The sequence below is a fragment of the Halichoeres trimaculatus genome, unplaced genomic scaffold (genome assembly GCF_033239565.1).
Source record: "Halichoeres trimaculatus isolate MK-OKI-2021-1 unplaced genomic scaffold, fHalTri1.1 fHalTri1_scaffold_6, whole genome shotgun sequence".
NCBI lineage: Eukaryota > Metazoa > Chordata > Actinopteri > Labriformes > Labridae > Halichoeres > Halichoeres trimaculatus.
The window spans coordinates 6,451,809-6,473,532 of record NW_027437184.1 but is presented as its reverse complement, the minus strand read 5'-3'; the positions used below and the strand labels follow the sequence as shown (position 1 = coordinate 6,473,532).

Genomic DNA, 21,724 nt, shown 5'->3' with positions numbered 1-21,724 from the left:
TTGTCCTCTTCACAGAAAACATTCAGCATATCAAGCTCAAAGCATAATTTCAAGCTGGCGATTACCTTCTCTTTAAATGAGATTGCTTTGTTGTTTGGTCAAAAGGAGAAGAGAAGAAATCTGAGAAACTTTTCAAGAATAAACCATGAAATGTAAGAAATCAGCTCTGGTGTGGACAAGACTTTGAGTTTAATGGTTTTGTACCACTCTCAAGGTCAAAACTGAACAGTAATGCTTTATTTTATGCAGTGCAGTGTTTAGTAAAAGCGTCAACAATGATTTTCCATAATCAATGCACTGTGCGGCGCCATAACTGTATTAGTTTGTCTTCAGTTTATTTTCTGTCTTCCTTTTTGTCTGATAGTTTAGTGGTTAGCAACTAGCTGAAGATGCATTACCAGATGCCACCTACTTGACAGGAGTGTAGATTACCTGGACTGCATGGCTGTATCATAGACTGTAAAAAAATGGACGTCATCTTGCTCAGCTTGAAGTGAGGTCGCCACAAAAACTGCTCCCCCTGGTGGCTGGCAGCAGTATAGGTCAAAAAATCTGTCTCTCCAGTCATTTCAGATGGGCTGTGGTCAAACTCTAAAAAGTTAATACACCCGGTAGAAACGTTTCTCAAGGCCGATTGTTGTGGCAATTTGAAGATACCATTTGGCTGTCTTGTATTCAAGTCCTCTTTTTTCTGAAAAGTTGTGTTTTCATTAGTTTTTGTTTTTTTTTTAATTTTGTCACCCCCGGCTCCCTCACAGTCTCTACTGCGCAGACTCTGGCTGCACAACGGCTATTAATGGCTGCACCTGTGACGGGGGTATTTTGGCTTCAAATCTGTACAATGGTAAATGGTGGAGCCACGCTATCCACTCTATGTGCAGTCTATGGGCTGTATGCGTCACATGTAAACAGATCAGTGTGGTGGAGGAGAAACCGGGCCAGTTGGAGAAGCCGTTCTTTGAAAAAAAAAAAAAAAAAAAACAGTTCGAGAGTATTTCACACTGGGTTAAAAAAATAAATAAACAGATAACATTATCTCAGATGGCACGGCAGTACAACTGCAATGATCCAGCACTTGAAACGCAAACATGTTGGGCTCATTGATGACGAGCAGGGAGCTCAAGAGCGAGGTGAAAAACTGCAAAATCTCACATACACTCCTTTATATGTTGTGAAATTCATGGTCTGTCTTTTAGGACTCATTTTGTCTTTTTATTAAATCGTAACTCCATTTGAGGAGTTCATTGAACTAAGGTTAGCATTAGCATTAGCTGCTACAGATAGTGGTAGGGCAGAGGGGATGTACTGTTTGACCTGCAGGTGAAAAGGTTGAGGACACATTTTTATTTATTTGCCTTTTGGCCCACTAACTTCTTAATCCGAAGACACAACAATATATTTTCTGTTATTTTGCCCAAACTGTTGATTCTTTAACAACACAGCCAAGCCATGAAAAGTGAATGTTATTTTGTAGCTTCTGAATGCCATAATGTTAGCTTATCATAGCTTGTGTTGCTGATGCAGCTCCTGAATGCAGCTTATCTGTCCAATCACTCGTGAAACAGCCCACCACAGTGAAGTCCGTCCACTGAAAACCCGTTACTAGGGGTGGGTACTTTTCACATTTGAAACGATACGGCACCAATGCCCGGTACCTGGCAATCAGTATCGATACCCAACAGTACCAATTTTCGATACTTTTTTGTGCTTAGGTTAGGGTTAGGGTTAACCCATAACCCTATATGTTGTAAAAAAAAATATCAATTTGTTTAATAATAAGATATTAAAAAAATCAACTTAACATACTTATCTTCAGTATGTAACCTTAAAATGTTGTGTTCATGTCCACCATGGAAAATTCCCCCTCACAGCCACAAAGATGCATCTAGGTTCCTAAACATGGTACCTTTTGATTTGACATGAATCGGTACTCGATACTTTTGACAGAATTTGGTCAGTACCTATAAAAGTACCTGATTTGGTACCCATCCCTACCCGTCACCCCGGTCTGACATGGGTGTAGCTATTACTAGCTATATCTGTAGCTGTTGCTATAGCAACACTAGGTAGATCGTTATAACAAGCAATCTCAAAATACAACCAACAATTCAAAACATGGCCAAAGTTAACGTGAAGTAGCAAAGGATTGGATATCATGGGAAATTTGTCATACTCCTCGGTTTTAAGTGAGGTCTCGGTTTGTCTTCGTTTCGAGGGATGTGTAGCCTTTTCTCTTTATCCTACAGATAATTGGGACATCCCTTCACTTCACGTGCACAGGCAAAACCAAGGCCTTCTTGCTGTAATGTTGAAGCACTAACTGTTGCACCGCCATGTAGCTTCATATTCAAGCATATGACATAAAAAATAACACAAAAATCAAATCTTATAAAAAGAAAAGAGAAAAGTAAAAAGAAAAGTAATCAGGCTGTTTTCAAATCAAATACCTCAGCTTGGGAATCACTGGAATAGAGGATGCATCCTGTCGTCATCCTCACTTCCAGTGCGACTTCCCACTTGCAGCTCATGTCATCAGTCTTTCCACATGTCGCAGTTCACAGAGGCTGATGTAGAAAGATGTAGAAAGATGTGGAAGGTTACCTGTGGGTTTACTTATCTTGGTTTACCTCATGCAATATTACTTTGGGTTGACTGAACAAAAAAAAATCACGTTTCTGTGAGGATGTGAAGCTTTCAAGCTGCAGAAGAGCAAATATAAAAACTGATAAGACTAAGTGTAAGGGCCTGTCAACAAAGCACACGCTGCTGTAAACAAACCTCTGCAGGTAGCTTATACAAGTCCAAACACAGGAAGTGAAAGACGACAGCAGACGTCTTCATTTTATGGGGATAATTGGTGCAATTCTTTAAAGATATTTTGCTTTTTTCTTTATAAGCTGGCACTACCAAACCTCAACAAAGGAAAGAAAGTATCTGACAACTGTGCGTCAAGATATCATTCAGAATGTGTGATTACACATGAGTCATTTGCCTCTTCACATGTTTTGATTTCTGGCTAATGCCGCCACAGATCAGGCTCCAAACAGAAGCTCACGACTGTTTATGAGCTGTAGTGGTTCTTCAAGCAGGAGTGATTTGATGCAACCAAATTTTCCTCTGAAGAGCCATTTATGCTTTGGATGGTCGTTTTCTGTTTGCGACCAATTCAGCGTCGAACACTCACACTTCACCCCTGCTCTATAATTAGCACACGCAGCCCTGTTAGCAAGACGGACCACCCTGTTGTGTTGCAGCAGATCTCCACAGTATCCTTTCTGCTGTATCACACTGCCTGCAGGGGATTTCTGGATTGAATAATTCTCAGGCTTTTGTGCGTCTGATAAGCGGGATGTGGGCTTTGACACCCGAGGGACGCGTGATCTGGTCATGGAAACCTCATGAAGAAAAAGCCACAAGTCAATATCAGTGCTGAATAAGAGCAGTAGAGAGGACACAGAGCTAAAAGATAGAAAGAGAGGTATCTTTTTATATTTTCCCTTTCCAGTCTTCAGATGGTGTCAGTGGAGAGCCTGAAGCTCTGTCTCCTCAGAGCCAGAAAGCAGCAAAGAGAGACTGTCAGACCATAATTAATTCTGAGGGAACACCGTTGATAAGTATCTGGTTGTACGAAAGCACCACAAACCTACATTGTGTTCCCTCCAAGGTCCCTGCTCCTTTCTCTGGGAGGCAGACTCATTCTCTTCTCTTTAAGGTTACATTTTAAACACAATCTGAAAAGGCACATGTGTGTTTTTTTCCTCTGCCAAATGAATCCATTAACTTTTCTATCACTGCTGCCATATGTTTTTCTCTTCCATATTTTAATTGCTTTAATGGCAGCCTTGTTGTTGCTCACATTATTTCCCTGCTTTTTGCTCTTTGTGTGTGTCCTTGTGGCTTATGCCTTCTGTTAGAGTTTTAATTGCGTCTCTTTTACTCGACAAATTGCTTCTACAAGTTTTCGCTCCTTTATTTCAGGGCTGTTTCGTTGGTTTTGCATAGTTGAGACCCATTGCTAAAGAAAGAATTAGCATTGCACCAGCCCATTTAGCAGACCCCAGTGCCTTTTTGGATGTACTATAATTTCATTCAAGGAAGCCATTGATTACCAATCTTCTCAAGGCAAAACCAAACTCAGGGTTAAATAAGAGTTAAAAAATGAAGTGTTCACATTTGGCGAGCTGAAAAAGTCAAGGACAACTTATTTACGCTCACCTTAAGAAATCAATAATTTAAACATTTTTACATGTCCAACTGCTCGTTAATGCAAATTTCTAATCAGCCAATCACATGGCAGCAGCACAATGCATTTAGACACGTAGACATGGTCAAGACGATCTGCTGCAGTCCAAACCGAGCATCAGAATGGGGAAGAAAGGTGATTTAAGGGACTTTGAACGTGGCATGGTTGATGATCTGAGTATTTCAGAAACTGCTGATCTACTGGGATTTTAACCCACAACCATCTCTAGGGTTTACAGAGAATGGTCCCAAAAAGAGAAAATATCCAGTGAGCGGCAGTTCTGTGAGCCAAAATGCCTTGTTGATGCCAGAGGTCAGAGGAGAATGGACAGACTGGTTGGAGCTGATAGAAAGACAACAGTAACTCAAATAACCACTGGTTACAACCGAGGTCTGCAGAAGAGCATCTCTGAACGCACAACACGTCCAACCTTGAGGCAGATGGGCTACAGCAGCAGAAGACCACACCGGGTGACCCTCCTGTCAGCTAAGAACAGGAAACTGAGGCTACAATTCACACAGCAACACCAAAACTGGACAATAGAAGATTGGAAAAACGTTGCCTGGTCTGATGAGTCTGGATTTCTGCTCCACATTCAGATGGTAGGGTCAGAATTTGGCGTCAACAACATGAAAGCATGGATCCATCCTGCCTTGTATCAACGGTTCAGGCTGCTGCTGGTGATGTAATGGTGTGGGGGATATTTTCTTGGCTCACTTTGGGCCCCTTAGTACCAACTGAGCATGGTTTAAAGTCCACAGCCTACCTGAGTATTGTTGCTGACCATGTCCATCCCTTTATGAGCACAGTGTACCCATCTTCTGATGGCTACTTCCAGCAGGATAACGCTCCATGTCATAAAGCTGGAATCATCTCAGACTGGTTTCTTCAACATGACAATGAGTTCCCTGTACTCAAATGGCCTCCACAGTCCCCAGATCTCAATCCAATAGAGCACCTTTGGGATGTGGTGGAACGGGAGATTGTCATCATTGATGTTCAGCTGACAAATCTGCAGCAACTGTGTGATGCTATCATGTCAATATGGACCAAATTTAAAAAAAAAATCTTTACATTGTTTCTTATTTTGAAAGTTTTTTTTGTTGTTTGTTTGTTTTTGTTTTTGTTTCTCCTTCAAGTATTACACATGTGACGTGCAAATGACAAACAGGAACTTTTGTTGTTATCTGCCGGATTACTTTGCAGTAATCGGTTCAGTCGTAATGTTTAATTTTCAATTGAAAAAAAAGCACTTTTGGGCTGCAATTTTTTTTACGTATTAGAATAATATAGCTCTAAAGATTATAATTAAATCCTAGTGTTTGAGTAACGTTTCCTGAAAATATGATTGCATATCGAGACCACACACCGTTTGGATGATGTGTTGTGAAGGTCTAGATCGGTAATAAGATGAGCATCTTTGTCCACAGGGGGCGCCAAAGTTGACACAAATCAAAAGTTCAGATTCAAAGCATGAAAATCTCCAGTCCTTGTCCTTATAGACATGAAGAAATGGTTCAGTTATTTGTTTTTTTTTTTGGTTGTCTCACATTTTGTCTGAGGTAGCTGGAGTGTTAAAATGTGCCTGTGATAGAGACACTGATTTAAACCAGTGGGCTAATTTCAGGAATTGAACAGACGCATTGCTGAAATAAACCTATCAGACTGATAAAGTTTGAAAACTCTTCTGATTTTCTCTTTGTAGTCTCTGCTGCCACAGTCATCAGTAATTAGATCTGTCCTTTTCTTAATTGGCTCCAACCTGTCAGAGTAAAACCTCTTCTCTCTGAGCTGCTGGATTGCGGTTGGATAAGGCCCGTCAGCCTCTGAGTGGTGGGCTGTCAGCCCCTTGTCTCCTTTTTAAGGGCAGTGCTTATGAGCTTTTTACATTACAGAGAGTGACAGTTCATAACCTTATCTTTCTGGGTTACTGTGCTGTATAAATTCTCCTCAGGAAACACCACTGCAGAGCATCCTGGGATTTATCACACTTCCTGTCATGATATAAATAAATAAAGGGGGAAAGAACCCTGAAAGGATGCGTACCCTGTTCACCTGGAGTGTCTGGGAGATAACTAGGGTTAGAGCGTGTGATCCTGATGCGTGGCTGACAGACAGATTGACACCCCTGGTTTCTTCAGTACCTTACCTAACCACACAGGAACAAAAATGAAATATGTACGCCGCAGCATCCAAGTGTTTTGAAAAACATTCTGGGCAAAGGCGATTCCCCTCGGTGGCTTTATTTCATGCTACATAGACATCTGTCTGCAGAAGAGGCTGTTTGAACCCTGAGTGCAGGCTGATAGGCCGGCAGACGTGGGATGATAGCAGAGATTTCACTGAAGAGGAGCATCACTTTTGGGCAGCACTCAGAGAAACTGAATGTGGAGTGGTTTGTTCTAAAATGGGACATGCACCATTTGGGGAAAAAACTGACACCTGCTTGTGGAAAGTGACTGACAGCTGCAAATCTTTACTTTCTGCTTTTTAAGGGTTGCAGCTTAGTGAGCAGAGGAAATGTTGAACTCTTTAAGAACAATGTGGATCACAGCAAATGAGGAATCACTGTTAGAATAAACCGCTGTGAATATAGAATTCTCTTTTGTGCTTTTGTCTTGGACTGTCTTAAAAACTTCTACCTTGGCAGGGGTTAAAAAAATCACCCAAGAAGCTCCATCCAGTGCTTCATACAGTGGGGGAAATAAGTATTGAACATGTCAAATTTTTTCTCATTACATTTATTTCCAAAGCTGCAATTCAAACAAAATTTCTACCAGACATTGGTATTGACTCAAATAATCCACACATGAAAAGAAATCACAACGTTCAGGTCCATAAATAATGATTATGTGGAATTAAGTACGATAACACAGGAAAACACCATGGACACAACACACCATGGAAAGGCTGTACACTTTGGCAAGGAAATGCACCATACCACCTGAAATCTGTCAGTAATTATTAGTTAAACTTCCAATTAGTGCAAACCAACATCAACTGGGCTAGAGCAAATTGATGGTCCTATAAAAAAAGGTTGTTTTTTCAACAAGCAGTTAAATGCGACACAACTCATGATGGGTAAAGACAAAGAGCTCTCTGAAGACATTCACAACCTGATTACCACCTTACCATCAACAGGCCACGCACAGGAGCTCCTTGAAGATTTCTGACCAGGGAGTCAGAAAGATAGTCAAAAGAGTACTCAACGAGCCAAGGAACACCCTGAAAGTGCTCCAGAAAGACTTGGAGGCAGCAGGTACAATTGTTACAGAGAAAACAATAGGCAACAATGATTCCATTCCTCAAGAAAAGGCATGTGGAAGCTCATTTAAAGTTTGCTTAACAGCATCTGGACAAGCCTGTAGAATCCTGGGAGAATGTTGTCTGGTGCCGTCTACCAGGATGATGAAGATGAGACGTGGCTGGACCTTCCAGCAGGACAACGATCCAAAGCACACGGCAAAGTTGACTCTCAAATGGTTTCAAAGAAAGAAAATCAATCTGTTAGAATGGCCTAGTCAATCACCTGACTTCAATCCAATTGAGCATTTGTGGAAAGAAGTAAAGAAAAGGGTTCACCAGAGGGAACCAAAGCATATTCCAGATTTAAAGACAAACTGTGCAGAGGAATGGGCCAAAATCACACCTGAGCAGTGTGGGCGATTTGTTCAAACATACAAGAAGCGTCTGGAAGCTGTCATTGTAAACAAAGGCTTCTCCACTAAGTATTAGATAAGTCTCAGTTAGCCAGTTTCCCCCACTGTATGCAAAAGAGTTTCCTTTAAGTGTTGAACTGCAAACCGTACAGTCTCAGCATGTTAGCAGATGTTATTTTATGTCTTCTGTAATCTTTTTTAACACTCAGCAACTTGCAGGGAGGAAGCGTGCCGAGGGGACTGATTTTCGTCCTGGAAATGCATGTGTCATTTGTAACTGTGACAGGAAAGCTACCTGAGCTACCCTCAGAGCTGGGACAGAGAGCAGAGAGAGGAGAGCTCTGAATGCTTGAGTTTGTCTCAAAGCCCAGCTACAGGCCCGTCCCCCTGCTGCTGTTTTGAAGAAAGGCTGCACGCAATCTTCATTTACATGCCAGTTTAACTCGCACACTCAGTCTCTTGATAAAAAATGTTCTTTTGGTTTGGCTAATTTAGTTTGATTTTCGCTGAGTCATAGCGGTTCAGTGTTGTGAATAATACTGTGCTCACTTAAAAGGTTTGATTTGCAAGTTTGTACCAAATGTTATGATTATTTTTTAGAATATTACAGTCATGTGGCTCTGCATGTCTGAAGAATCAGAGTTAAATGTAACATCAGGCCTCCTAGTTAGAAAAGTAAAATTTTGCCCCTTTAGAAAAAGATCAGCAATGGCCTTCTCATGATTTTTAAGATATGACCAAAAGTTTTTTTTGCCAGATTTTCAAGGTTGTTATGATACATTTCACTGTCTGTACATGCTCTGAATTCAACTGTGTGTGCCCTATCATGGAACGAAACAAGAGCCAATGAGGACGCAAGCTAACTGGGAAAAAAGCGACTGTGAAAATAGTTAACACAGAGCAAAAAGTTAGGGTCCTTTTCAACGAGTTAGTGGAATATGAGTTGAACCCTTTAGTTTTGATTTTAAAAGTGCTCCTTTAATTACCGTGACTCCTCAACCATTTGGGCTAGCCAGAAAATGTAAAACAGCTCCTTAAAGAAGCAAATACAAGCTTAATGGTGATACCTGAGGTTTTATGGTACCCATCTCTTTTCTCTGACTTTGAACACACAGTAATCCTCAATTCTATTTATTTATATATTTATTATTTAATATTTTTTCAATAATTTATTTGATTGCTTCACTCCAGACCTTTCAATTGTGTTTTAATCATGTTGTATGTTTTTTAATTGTTTTGATTTGTTTTGTTTTGTGTGCGTGTGTGTGTTTTACTTGAACTGTATCTATTGTCTTATGTTAGCCATGTATTTTACTTTATTTTAGCTGGATTGGATTGGATTGAATAGCGAGACATAACACTTAGTTCCTGAGAAAGTAACTCCTAGTTCCTGGGGAGAGTTCCTGCAGTAGAAAAGCACCAGTTTAGGTTTGGCAACAACATGTCTGTGAACCATTTTACAATCAAATTTATCAATGAGAAATGAACATACTTCTCTACTACAATAGATGTAACGAGTGGCTAAGTAACTAGCAACATTTAGCCTGAAGTAACGTTTATGTGCAAAATGTTTTGTGTCATTTCTGGACCCTGGACCCTTGTTGTCATGTGTGGGGTCACATCCCCGGCATCTGTTAAGACTTGAACAGACTGAGACCTCTTTTTTATAATACCAGGCTTAGCTTCTTGTGTGTTCTTCATATATCTGTGCATCCGTTATGAAATGTTAACAGCTAACTAAATTGAAGCAGTGGGAGAAAATGAATATTTTACCTCAACCTAGATACAAAGACCGGCTGGAGAAAGCTGATGCATCTGAACACCTCATGAGATACAATCTTCCCTGAAATGCCTTAAATTAAAAAGTGATAGCTACCAGATGGCTCTTTATTTTTCCACAGCAGTGCACATTAAAGGTTTTTATCCTGTAGTTTCCTGAAGATTCTCAGTATAGAGGGAAGCATCACAAACAACCAATGAATCATAAATCAGGCTTCAGCAGTAAAATGATCATCGTTACTTATTGCACACTTCTTTGACACTTATTAATGATGTTTTAAAAAGTGCATTGAAGAAGCTATTGATTGTTGTAATCAATTCCCACTGGGTACTAGCAGAAAGGTCCTGATATGACCGCAGTGGAAGACAGCAGAAGAGTATTCCTTCATCTGTATAAAAATGCATCACGAAGCTGTTATGGATTAGTATTTCATTGTGTTTCATTCGCCCCATTTCTCATTTTTGAAGAATGTATTATTGCAAGCTACTGATTCAAATAATAACCCACTGGATCAGTTCATAATTTAAAAGGCTTTCAAATCAATTTCTGCAAAATGAACGTTATTAAGAAATAGAAGTATATTTCCTTCCTGAACGTAAGAGACTGAAATATGAGACACACTGGCTGTAGGCAGCTCTACAGGGCTCTGCAGGTCTCTAACAATACTTTCTGTGTCCTGACAATTTATGCTGCAGAGAAAAAGACATGAAAAGTGAGAGATATGAGGTAGAAGGGGCTTGCGTGTCAGTAGAGGGTATTAAACTTTTAGCACGTAGAGTCGGTTTTTAACACAAGTCTCTTTCTGAACGAGTGTGATGTGAGCAAAGCTGCAGAAGGTGCTCCGGTTTGAGAAAGCCTGTCCCTTTAAGCTTTTTAACATGCTGGTCAAATAAAAGCTCCCTCATAGACTTTCTCCCTCCTGATGAATTTCAAAATGGACCATTCAATCGCCACCACCAGCACTCTGTTTGTGTTACTATGTGTGACTATGTGTGTGTGTACTCATGTATGACTGTGTGGAGCTGTGTGTGGGCCAGTGCCAGAGGGCCAGGCAGCACATTAAGACAGTGACTGGCAGATCTCATTTGGTGTTTAATTTCACAAGGGTGAGCTCTCATCAGTGAGGGCCCATTAGCCTGAGGCTGGCTAACTGATGCTGGTGGTTCCTCCATGAGTGATACTCACAATGACAGACCTTAAAGCTTCTCTGTGTGTTAAGGATTGGTTGAAAGTAACTGTTCCTATAAATGTTACAATCTACTTTTTGCTGAACTTGACTTGTCCTGGTGCCAGATTATAAGAGATCTCTTCTTGCCAGATCCTGAAACTTATCACCTCAGTATAACAGGGTTTTTAAGCTGACTTTGGTTCACCGTGTTTGCTTCTTGCTTACAGTCTGTGCTCACGGTTTAACAGCTCCCTGTCTACCAGGTGAGCACAACATTTCCTTTAGACAACACCAAGCTAATGCTGAGTGTTGCTCTATGAGGGCCTGTGCCCACTAATAGTCCATATATTGGATGGTATAAAGAAATAGCCAAAACATTAGTTAAATCTGTGTTTGATATTTGTTGGATATTTGATGTACTCATTGCTGAATATGTTTCTTACTTAGAAAAAAACTTGATTTGAGGGTCTTAAAGGTCACAGATTAACTTGTACAAAACCATGTACTACAGACTGCTAACTGGGTGTTGGTCTTAGAGCAAATCTCTAGCCCCGTTTCCTACAAGCAGTTCATTCAGTTCTTCTCAGCACGGCATGCATTTTATGGCATTTCCACTGACTAGATCCCCAAATAACTGAGACGAGCCATCTCACTTTTTGGGACCAAACTAAACTGATCTCATCCCAGAAGGTGGAGCTACAACACTGCAGATCGTTAATTGGTCAAAGGAATTGTCACTTACTGTGCTACAGTGGCTGCATTTCCCCTGGCGGCTCACAGCCTTCTCATTTAGCTTGATTGCGCTTTGTAACAAAGAGCCACATGCCAATCACAAAGAAGACGAATTGCAGGATGTCTTCCATCGTTACTCTTTGCTTACTGTGTCACATTTTTCATCTTCGTTGGATTCATTAGCGGGGTACAGTGTGTCACGCTGCTACGGCGTCATGCTATTATGTTACTGATGCAGCTATCAGCATTCAGCTTACACACCCCCTACCACAAGGGGGCACGGTTGGCTGTGGAAATGCAAACAGTACCAGACTTAACCAAGCCAACCTGTTTCAAACCGTACTAAACCAAACCGGACTGCTTGGTGGAAACAGGGCTTAAGAGTGTCTATTCACAGCTGGGGTCTTATCTTGATTACATCACTTGTCGATGTATAAACACAGCAAAGATCTTATACTCATTTGCTGTCCCTTTTCTCTCCTTTTGATCAAAAAATCAGACGTTTCAATTGTTTCATTGGGCTTGGCCTGACAGCACAATTTCCTAGTGTCACCTCTTTCATTTACCAATCAAAATCAAGAAAGGAAAACTTTTAACGTCGGATTGATTAGCAAAAACTGGGGTTGGAAAGCTGAACTTTTTTTGTTTTGTTTTGATTTTCTTTCTATTTATTTTTTATTTATTTTTAAAGGTTCAATTTCCAGGTTCATAAAGCTGCGGGGACACAGGTTCCTTGCATGGAGGCAGAAGTGCTGTGAATCATTTGTGAGCTAACAATAGTTAGCATTAGCAAGAGGAACTCTGACCATGAGAGATGAACTCTGGTGGCATATTAAAAGCTGTTTGTGAAAACATGACAGAAAAATCTCTGTCAGAACTGAAGGAAGATGCAACAGATCAGTTTAGTTTTTAGAATTTTACTTAATTCTTTCAGGAATGAAATACAAACAAGCACCTCAGGGGGAACACAGACATTTGAGTCTTTCTGGTGTCATAATAAAGGAAACACTTGTGACATGTGTTCAGAGGTGTCAGTAGTGGTGTTGATGTCATTGGCTCAGAGAATAATAAGTGCTTTGTTTGATGCCTTTTGCTGCAAGGGACCTCAAAGTCTCCCATGTGGGGGACCTCGGGGTTTATAACAAAAATGACTGTAGATGAAATGAAGAAAGATGAAAATTGAAATTCTTTGATTGCGTCTTGAAGCTGAAACAAAAACTAAAAGTTTATCTTGTGACCAGCAGAAGCTGTTGAATATTCATGCAGGTTTTTGAAAAATTAAAATCAATGGATAAAACAGCTTGAGATATAGGAGCAAATGATGTTTAAGATGACTAGAGGAGGTCAGGTCAAGGTGATTGTTGATATTCTAACAAAGAGCTGCTGCATTTATTGAACGCCATAAACACCTTCAGTCTTTGAGATGCATCATGTGTTTTTTGTGCCCTTGTTTCAGTTCAATTGCAAACTTTATGGCCCCCTGAGGGAAATTTGTCCTCAGACTGGTTCTGCAGTAAAACACACAATAAAGCCACATAATAAAGTATAAGACTGTAGTAAAAGCAATAAACACATTACCTTAAAGTACAAAAAAACAGGTCTAACAAACTGCTGTGTCACACAGTACGGCCATAAAGACCTGGATCAGCCAGGAAGACTAGACGAGAAGTCAGAGCTCAGATGCCACCAATAAATATTTCTTATCAGTGCAAAGAGCTGAGTGCTGGAGGGTGGAGGACATTGGACGGTGTTAGACATTAAAAGGATTTTAGACAAAAACTGAAACACTGGAGGACAAAACAAACTGTGAAATGCTGCAATATACACCAACATATTTTAAAGTTGTGTTTCTTTTTTGGGGGGATAAAGTTGGAGAGTGCTTCTTCCATAGTTTGTTGTTTAATGTATCACTAGGTTATGTTAAGACCTGTTTCCACCAAGCAGTTCAGTTCAGTTCAGTTCAGTTCAGTTCAGTTCGCCTTGATACAGCAGGCATTGTGTGGCCTTTTTACTGACTGATCCCAGGACAGATCCCCACATAACTGAACCGTAGTGCCCCACTTTTTGGGACCCTTCCATTTGGGCACCAGACAGACCGATCTAACCCCAGAAGGTGGAGCTAGAAACACTACAGTCCGTTGATTGGTTGAAAGAATTTTCACTTAGCTGTATTTCTCCTGGTGGCACACAGTCTTCTCTGAAATAAAGCCGCATGCTAACCACAGAGAAGATGATCGCTGGATGTCTTCCATCATTGCTCTTTGTTTACTATGTTATGTCTTTCTTCTTCGTTGGATTTATCAGCAACGTACACTGTGTCACGCTCAAGTGTCAACTTCCGGTCTAAGAATATGAGACAATGCAGAAGTACTACAATTAAGTGTCCGCTTGAGTCTGGCTCCAGAAGTACAGGAAGTCACATGCACACCAAGCCAAAAAAAGTACTTTACAAAGCTGAAATTAACTTATTTATCGGCTGGTTCAAAAAACGTCTCATGTCTGAGTAGCCAATTTCACTATTGGCACACTGTACGAGGATTTTTTTTTTTTTTTTTGTAACTTGGCAGTTTAGCAGATATTAAAATTGCAAGGTCGTCCAACCAGAAGCACAGCTTAGGTCATGTGACTGAGAGGCGCCCTATAGCTGTACGTGGAGCCCTTGCCACTTCCAATGTTGCTGTGATAGCCGATCTGCTTCAATTTCCATTTCAGAAACAGACGGTGACGTCAGGGAGACCATGTCCATGTTTTATACAGTCTATGGACACGCTGCTATGGTGTCACATTGTTACGTAATTGACACAGCTATCATTGCCCAGCTTACAAGCTGCCCACCAAGAGAGGGCACGGTTGGCTGTGGAAATGCGAACAGGATCAGGCTTTACTCAAACACGTACCAAACTGTACTGCCTGGTGTAAACTGGGCTTTATTTGCTTGAATCTTAAGTTTATCCTGTTCCCACAGTTATATCCCACTATGAACACTGGGGATCTTGCCAGTTTTGTAACACTACCTTCGTTCAACACATCCTTCTTTGTAATTCTTGAAATGATGATCCCCAAAGGAGGCAATTATTTGATTTAAAAAAGTGAAGGTGCAGCTTCTCCAGGTGTTATTGTTTTTTTTTCCTCTCCAGTATCAAACCCAAAGGTAGTCATGATGCTTTGTGTGTTTTTTGAAAGGGTTTCAGGAGAGTTTCATTGTGTGTTGAGGTGTGTGAATGTATTTGTGTGTCAGTGAATGAGTTTGTATGTGTCACAGCGGTGAAATTGATCTTCTGCGTTTATATTTTAAGCTCCCATGACACACTCCACCATTTGCGACTTCAGAGGCTTGTCTCTTTGTTAGCATCAAAAGATTCTTTGTGTCCTTTGTAATACAGATAATTATCCCCATCAGTGTGGGCTTTGATGTTTACATAGCCGTATTATTCTGTGTGTGTTTGTGCACGTGTCCATTATGAGTGTACACTGTTTGTTCCATTGTGTCTGTCAGTGTGCAGATGTGAACATCATTTCAGGTATTTGTACTGCACGCTCTTGACAATAAAGTCTGTAAACAACAAGGCATTTATTAAATCTTGTCAAAAGGACTTTAACATGAAACAATATCAGATAAAGATGCTATTATCTACATTAGCTTGTGTTATCGCCATTGAGCCTGTCAGGTTTTTTCCTTTTTTAAGACATTCTCTCTTGTGGAAACAGCAGCTGGTTTCAGATCTGCATTACACTCATTTTTTTCTTCACTGTCCCATTTATTCATTCCAGCATTCATATATATTATGTTCTCTGTGGAAAACACTTTTGTTTATTTTATTTTATCATTTATATTCATTTATTTATTTATTTATATTTATTTATATGTATTTATTTTTATTTTGCACAAATGCATTCCAATAATTGAAAAATAAATTCACAAATAATATTAGTTGAGGAAAAAATATATGAAAGGAAGATTAAATACAGTCTCGATAGTGTTTAGGTTTTGACCTGTGAGTGTGTTCCTCTCACTGCAATCTAAGACGATTCTGTAGAAATGAATGTTGTATGTTTTCTTTCCTAAAAAAAAAAAAAAAAAAAAAAAACTAAGTGACCCTTGAACTTTCACATGTTCATTGTGTGTTATTTTTTCCCCTCAGGTAGACACTCATGGGCAGCCTGGGTGTTTGGGTTCTGGCTGTAGCCGCTCTGCTGGGGACCTCAGGGTGCTTGCTGGCTGAAGGGCACAAGAGCAGCAGGTGGAGCAACATGGATACAGCCAGCATGTCTCGTACCTCCTCACAGGAACATCACTCCATGGTAAATATCTCCTTCAGGTTCCACATTCACAAACTTCCATCAACTTTTTCTGCTTCACCTCATATTCCTATACATTACATCACTCTCACCACTGTCTCTTGGAATTTTCATGTTTTTTTTTTTATCTAAATCCTGCTGTTTACTAAACAATTACATCTCATTTATTGTAAAAGAAAAAAAAAAAAAAAAGGTAGACCTACAATCCTGTACTTGAGCAACATGAAAACACTCCCAAAAGTGTGAAAATAAGTTCTAGTCACTGTATATTCTCCTGACTATTTAAATCAAACTGATTCTCCAATGAGTATCTCTTGAGTAATCTGTAATCTGTAAAGTCTTTGAGTATTTATGAAACAACAGAAATGCAACAGTTTGACTACAGCTGTCAGTGCTGCACTCGAGGCACGCTGGTGAACAAACGCTCCTCTGATTGGTTCAATAGATTGAAGCTGGGCATTTACCTCATTTAGGCTCAGTGCCATTGGTCCACACTCCTATCAATCATTTAAACATTCAAACTTAAGCATTTAGCGACAGTTAAAGTCAGAGCTATATACAGAAGACTAGATATGTCAGCGCAGTGTAGCAGCCGACTTGGTGGCCACCTTGGCATGTGCATTGAAAATGGTTCATAACAAGCTAATTTCTGAGCAGATTTTCATGCTGTTTACTTTATTTTCGACATTTACACATGTCCTATTAATACAAACATTTAATTTAAATAAAATAAGTAATAAATATATAAAAAAATAAACATAAAGATATCACAGTTAAAAAGTTATTCCTTGTTTTCTTGTTTCAATTGTACGGCATAGTATTGGCCTGCTTTTCTTTGTATCTCTAAATTAAATAACCATTTTGTGCTGGATATTAACTTAGATTTAATGTCATCTGAATTATCTTGGGGTTTGAATTGCAATCTAACTAAAAAACAGGTTACTGATGAAAGCATTGCTGATTTTAGAAATAATCGTAAATGTCTGCGTTAATGTGAACAAGCAAAGTGTATCTTGGTGCAGTTGAATGCAAAATGCATCAGTGATATATTGTTAAAATTGACAGCCCATGTTGAATATTTTCAAAACTATCTCACAGCTGTTGTACAGATGTAACGTTATATTTCGCTTAGTGGGAGTGTGAACTTAACATCTGACTCAAAATTACTTAAAAACATTTTATATTACTGGATGTCATCAAATGCACCATTCACATGCACAGTTTAAGACTCAACTTGACTCAAACTTTATTTATAAAGCACGTTTAAAACAACCTTAGTTGACCAAAGTGCTGAACTGATTAAAGCAGCGCAAATGAGAAGATACATTATTAAAATACAAAAAAAAACCCAAAACATTAAACCAGTGTAGATATAAGATACTAACTCTGGTTATTTTAACTTTTGAAGCAGCACCCTCTGAAACAACCTTACTGTGCCCCTGAAGGTGCTGCTGGCTGGCTGCTGTGTGAACCATATGAGCTGCACCTTTGTGTGTGAGGAAGGACCTCTCTCTGTGTGTAAGGCAGTTGAGAGAAGAGGGTTGCCTAGTTACCTAGCAGTGTGATACAGAAATCTTTAGTCCTTATCACTTCCTTTTTGTCTCCTCTCACTGCTGAAGAAAGGAGGAAATTGACAGGTGGAGAAACGGGCCGACTGTCAGAGTGAGAGGTTAACAATTACTCTGTGAAAGTCACAAGGACATTGTTTGGTCATGCTAGCTGAAAGAAAAAAATCTATTTGTGCACAGGATTCAATAGTCCCTGCCTTTTATCTTTCCTCCAAATTGAAATTTTCTATCTGCTTCCTCTGATGGTTTTGATGACATAACCCTACAGAGACTTTGATGAAGGCAGATTTACCTCCTCACTAAGGTGTGTTTGTTTTGGTGCTGCATGATTAAATACGGTTTGCGGTTTTCATTAAATGTTGTTTTTTTGATATTAACGTCTTTCATCATGCCGTTTTCATCTAAAAGTGCCCTTCAGGGAAATTAAAGCTTTCCTCTTCTTTTACAAGCATTCTGCTATTGGAAGGTTGTTGTTTTTTTGGTTGGTGTGCCTTTTAGTGCTGTGTGTTTCTCCAAAAATCAAGTCCCAGGAATTTGAAACCCCTTGCATTTCACACTTGAACTCAAATGTGTCAGCAGATCTGTTGGATGTTGATGCTGCTTCAGTGAACAACCAACAGCCTTAACTTTTCTTGAGATGTTGCCATTCCTCGGTGCAGAAATGTTCAATGTGTTGTGTCCTGCGCTTTCTGCCTTAGCTCTCCAATTTTCTTCGCAAACAAATTAACACATAGATGAAATGAGCTTGCAGAAGGTCAGATGTCCATTGCGTTTATTAAATGCAAATTAAAAAATTAAAAAGGCCATTTCAGTTTAGCCTTATAATGATTATCAAATATTTCACCATGTTGAATTGTACTTTTACCTGAATTGCCCATCTCTCTGACGTAAAACAACTTTTTGAAAGTGAAAATGAAAAGTACTCAATCTGAAGGCTGGCCTCACTGCCAGTTAAACGATGGAAGACAACAAAGTCTACTTATGGTTCATCTCAACCTTAGCCAACACATTTTAAGCAGTCTTAAGCAGGCGTCCTCTATACATTCACCTTGATTACACAGCACATGCTTCATTCGTGTTAAGATGCTTTTATCTTACTCTAGCGAAGATTTAGCCAGGGAAAAGGAGGTCAGGGGTGCTTTAAAGACTGTGTGTGGGTACACATTGGAACTTGATAACGGTGGGTGTTTGGAATCTGGAGCACATAGGGTTCATTATCATCACTGTAGACATTCAGAGATTCAGAGACGTAGGGATCACATGTAATCAGACCTGATGAGTGTTGTCATAGATAACTTGAATAATTGTCTAAATATTTAGAAATCTTGACTCAAGATTTAGAACTCTTGACTAAATAATTAGAAATCTTAGCTTAGTATTTAAAATGAAAACTGAATATCTAGAAATGTAGCTAAATATTTAGAATCATGACATTCATACATTACATTTATATATAACTTTTAACATTTAGATATAAAATTGAACATTTGGATAAAACATTCAACATTTATATATAATATATTTCACAAACATTTCTAAATCTGCATAAAAAGGGATGTTTTAGGGCTAAATGTGGTGAAATATTGCTTTTTGGAGTGTGTGCAACTTTATAGTTGGTGCCCCATTGTTGTGAAATGTGTAATTCACAATTAGAAACAAAAATATTAATTCCACACATTTTGGATTTTAAAATAAAACTCAAGAAACCTTGTACTGTTCTATCTTTGGTGCATTACAGTACTGGTAAGTTAAATTCTAGCTTTAAATTATTATTTATTTAAACTATTTTTTGAGTTTAGTTTTATCTTATTTATTTATTTTAATCGGTTTCATTTTTTTTAGCCTGTCGATCCTGTATCTGTAATACAAATAAGCAAAAACACATGATATTGGAGTGTGGGCTCACATAATCCCCAGTTCTCTGTTCGGACACGCCCCTGCCAGTCAGCACGTGCCTCCTTGCAGGTATCCTACGTCACGTTTCTCTGCTCATTAACGGTGGATTTATGCTAACGGAGGGTTCAGCTCTTGAAAAAGACGGAGATACAGGCAAAGATAGGACACAACTTCCCACAGGTAAAAGAGGCATTTATAGCCGTATATTTGACACGTGAGTTGTCCTCGTGCTGAAAACGTGACCTGGGGCTTAGTAACTACTGTCACTGCCTGAACTGCTGCGCTGTCAGATTTTTGCTAACGCTGTTTTTCCTTTAGCTGCGTCCGTTATACTTGAGTCTATCTAATTGCGCTCTTCTATTTTAATGAAAATTGTGGGGTAGCATATTTTGATTGTCAACTTGCCCTCCATGAAATAATGCTCCCAGTGCTCAACGCATTAATAAATCATTAATATTCACCTCAATGGTCCCAGCTAGTTTTGATGTATTTCTCTGTAATTAAGAGTGGGAGTGTATTTTGATAATTCAATTACAACCCAAATAATGCTCCTAGCTCTCACAGGGAGCCAAAAAATGATGGCCGTAACAGTAATGATGTAGAGCGTAGGCGCAGAACCACACAGTAGCAGTTTTTGATGGGTAGCAGAAAATGACAGAACACCCACCATCACATGGTCTGATTGGCACTTTGGCATCTGTTCTGGTACCAAAGAGGGAACTATGGCACATTGGTTCCCATGAAGGTATTTTAGCATGTATTCTGGCTCTCAGTGGAGCACTTTAGCATGTATTCTGGTACCCAAAAGGGTACCTTAGCACACATTTTGGCTCCCATAAAGGTACTTTGCGGAAGTGCTAAAAGTTGCTGTTCATTGAGAATCCGCTTGAGACTGGCTGCAGAAAGACCAGAAGTCACGCCTGGGTTTGAAATGCTGATTTCACTGTTGGCACACACTGTACGGCTAGTGGATTTTTTCTGTCTCTGCGGTTTAGAAGTTATTAGGATCGTTTCATTTTCCAATCAGAGGCACAGCTCAGGTCACGTGACCGGCGGCCGCCCTGTAGCTGCTTGAAGAAAAACTCACAGCTGGTGTCATGGCAAATGTGGCTGCGTACATGGATTGAACTGACGGATGACGTCGCAGAGGCTATGTCCATGTTTTTCTACAGTCTATGGTTGCTGCTCCTACTGTGTAGGGCTGCAGCTATCAAATATTTTAGTATTCGAGTATTCTTCTAAAAATCCCATCGATTAATTGAGTAATCGGATAAAATACATTTTTGTTTAGTTAAAGAGCAGTTATTTTTCAAATGAAAATTTTTCTCTTTAAGAAATAGAATTTTCTGATACAGCATGTCAATAGGAGCACTAACTTTGGTAGCTCCAAAATTTGTGAACACACTTTGACACATTTTTTGTGCCTTGTACATCTCATCAAATGTTGCGGACCCAAATGGCACCCGTTTCGTAGAATGACCCATTCGTCTCCAAACTCCAGAAAAGAAGCTAGATTTGTTGCTAGTTGCTATTTTGTATAAGAGGTAGCTTGAGGGGTCTGAAAACTCTCTTAATATGGCCTCAGCTCTATTTGAAATACCACTCTTTGATCTTTTTTAAAATTAAACGATTCCTCGAGGCGGAGAAAATTACTTGAGTATTTTTTGCAATCGAGTACCTTGAATCATTCAAGGAATCGTTTCAGCTCTACTACTGTGCCCACCGCTGTAATCAGTAATGAATGGAGTACAACGATTTTAAAATCCTATGACTGTTTTTCACAGAGCAACTCTCCTCCAAAATCTTTAACAGATGGTCTGGAAAGTTTCTTCACATAAAACTCAAGATTTGATTTACAAAATTAAAACAAACAGCAAAGTTTAGTTTGAAAATCAAGCTTAAATACAGAATAAATCAGAGTGAATAATTTGGCATGAGTTCTCCAAGATGTATTTTGTGCCTTTTACTATTTTATTATGACTTTGTTAAGGGTTACAGACTCTACAAACAAGTCAGTTCACTATTTTGCATTGAATCACAACACTTTTTAGACCAACGCTGCAAAATATTGTCATGTTCTTTGAATGAGAGGACATGATAGAATCTGGCAGCGTCTATCAGGACGGCACAAAAGAGATTCACATGCTGAATGGAATAAAAGGCTATCTCTGTGAAGAAAAAACAGAATACTTGCCAGTGACAATGAACCCTTTATCAAATGTTCTCTGCATAACAAAAAACATAAAGCTCTACCACGCTGTCAAAAGACCTATGCAAAAACAGACAAACACCTCCAACACAGCCCTGCAGTCATCCTAATTCTTTGTCAAATGAAGCGTGCACACACCCTGGTCTCTCCAGAGTGTGACTCATCGGGGG

At 39.5% G+C, this 21,724-nt stretch overlaps 1 protein-coding gene across 2 annotated transcripts in view; it reads left to right on the top strand.

The window, feature by feature from the left end:
• fstl4 (follistatin-like 4) overlaps positions 1 to 21,724 on the top strand; it is a 314,099-nt gene that overhangs the window by 9,191 nt on the left and 283,184 nt on the right. Inside the window, exon 2 of one of the 2 annotated variants that reach the window (XM_074672211.1) lies at positions 15,725 to 15,884. In XM_074672211.1, the coding sequence (XP_074528312.1) occupies positions 15,735 to 15,884 (150 nt within the window). In that variant the 5' untranslated portion in view covers positions 15,725 to 15,734. Of the gene's footprint in view, positions 1 to 15,724; positions 15,885 to 19,446; positions 19,526 to 21,724 lie in introns of those variants that run through there. The other variant, XM_074672212.1, reaches the window with a different exon arrangement.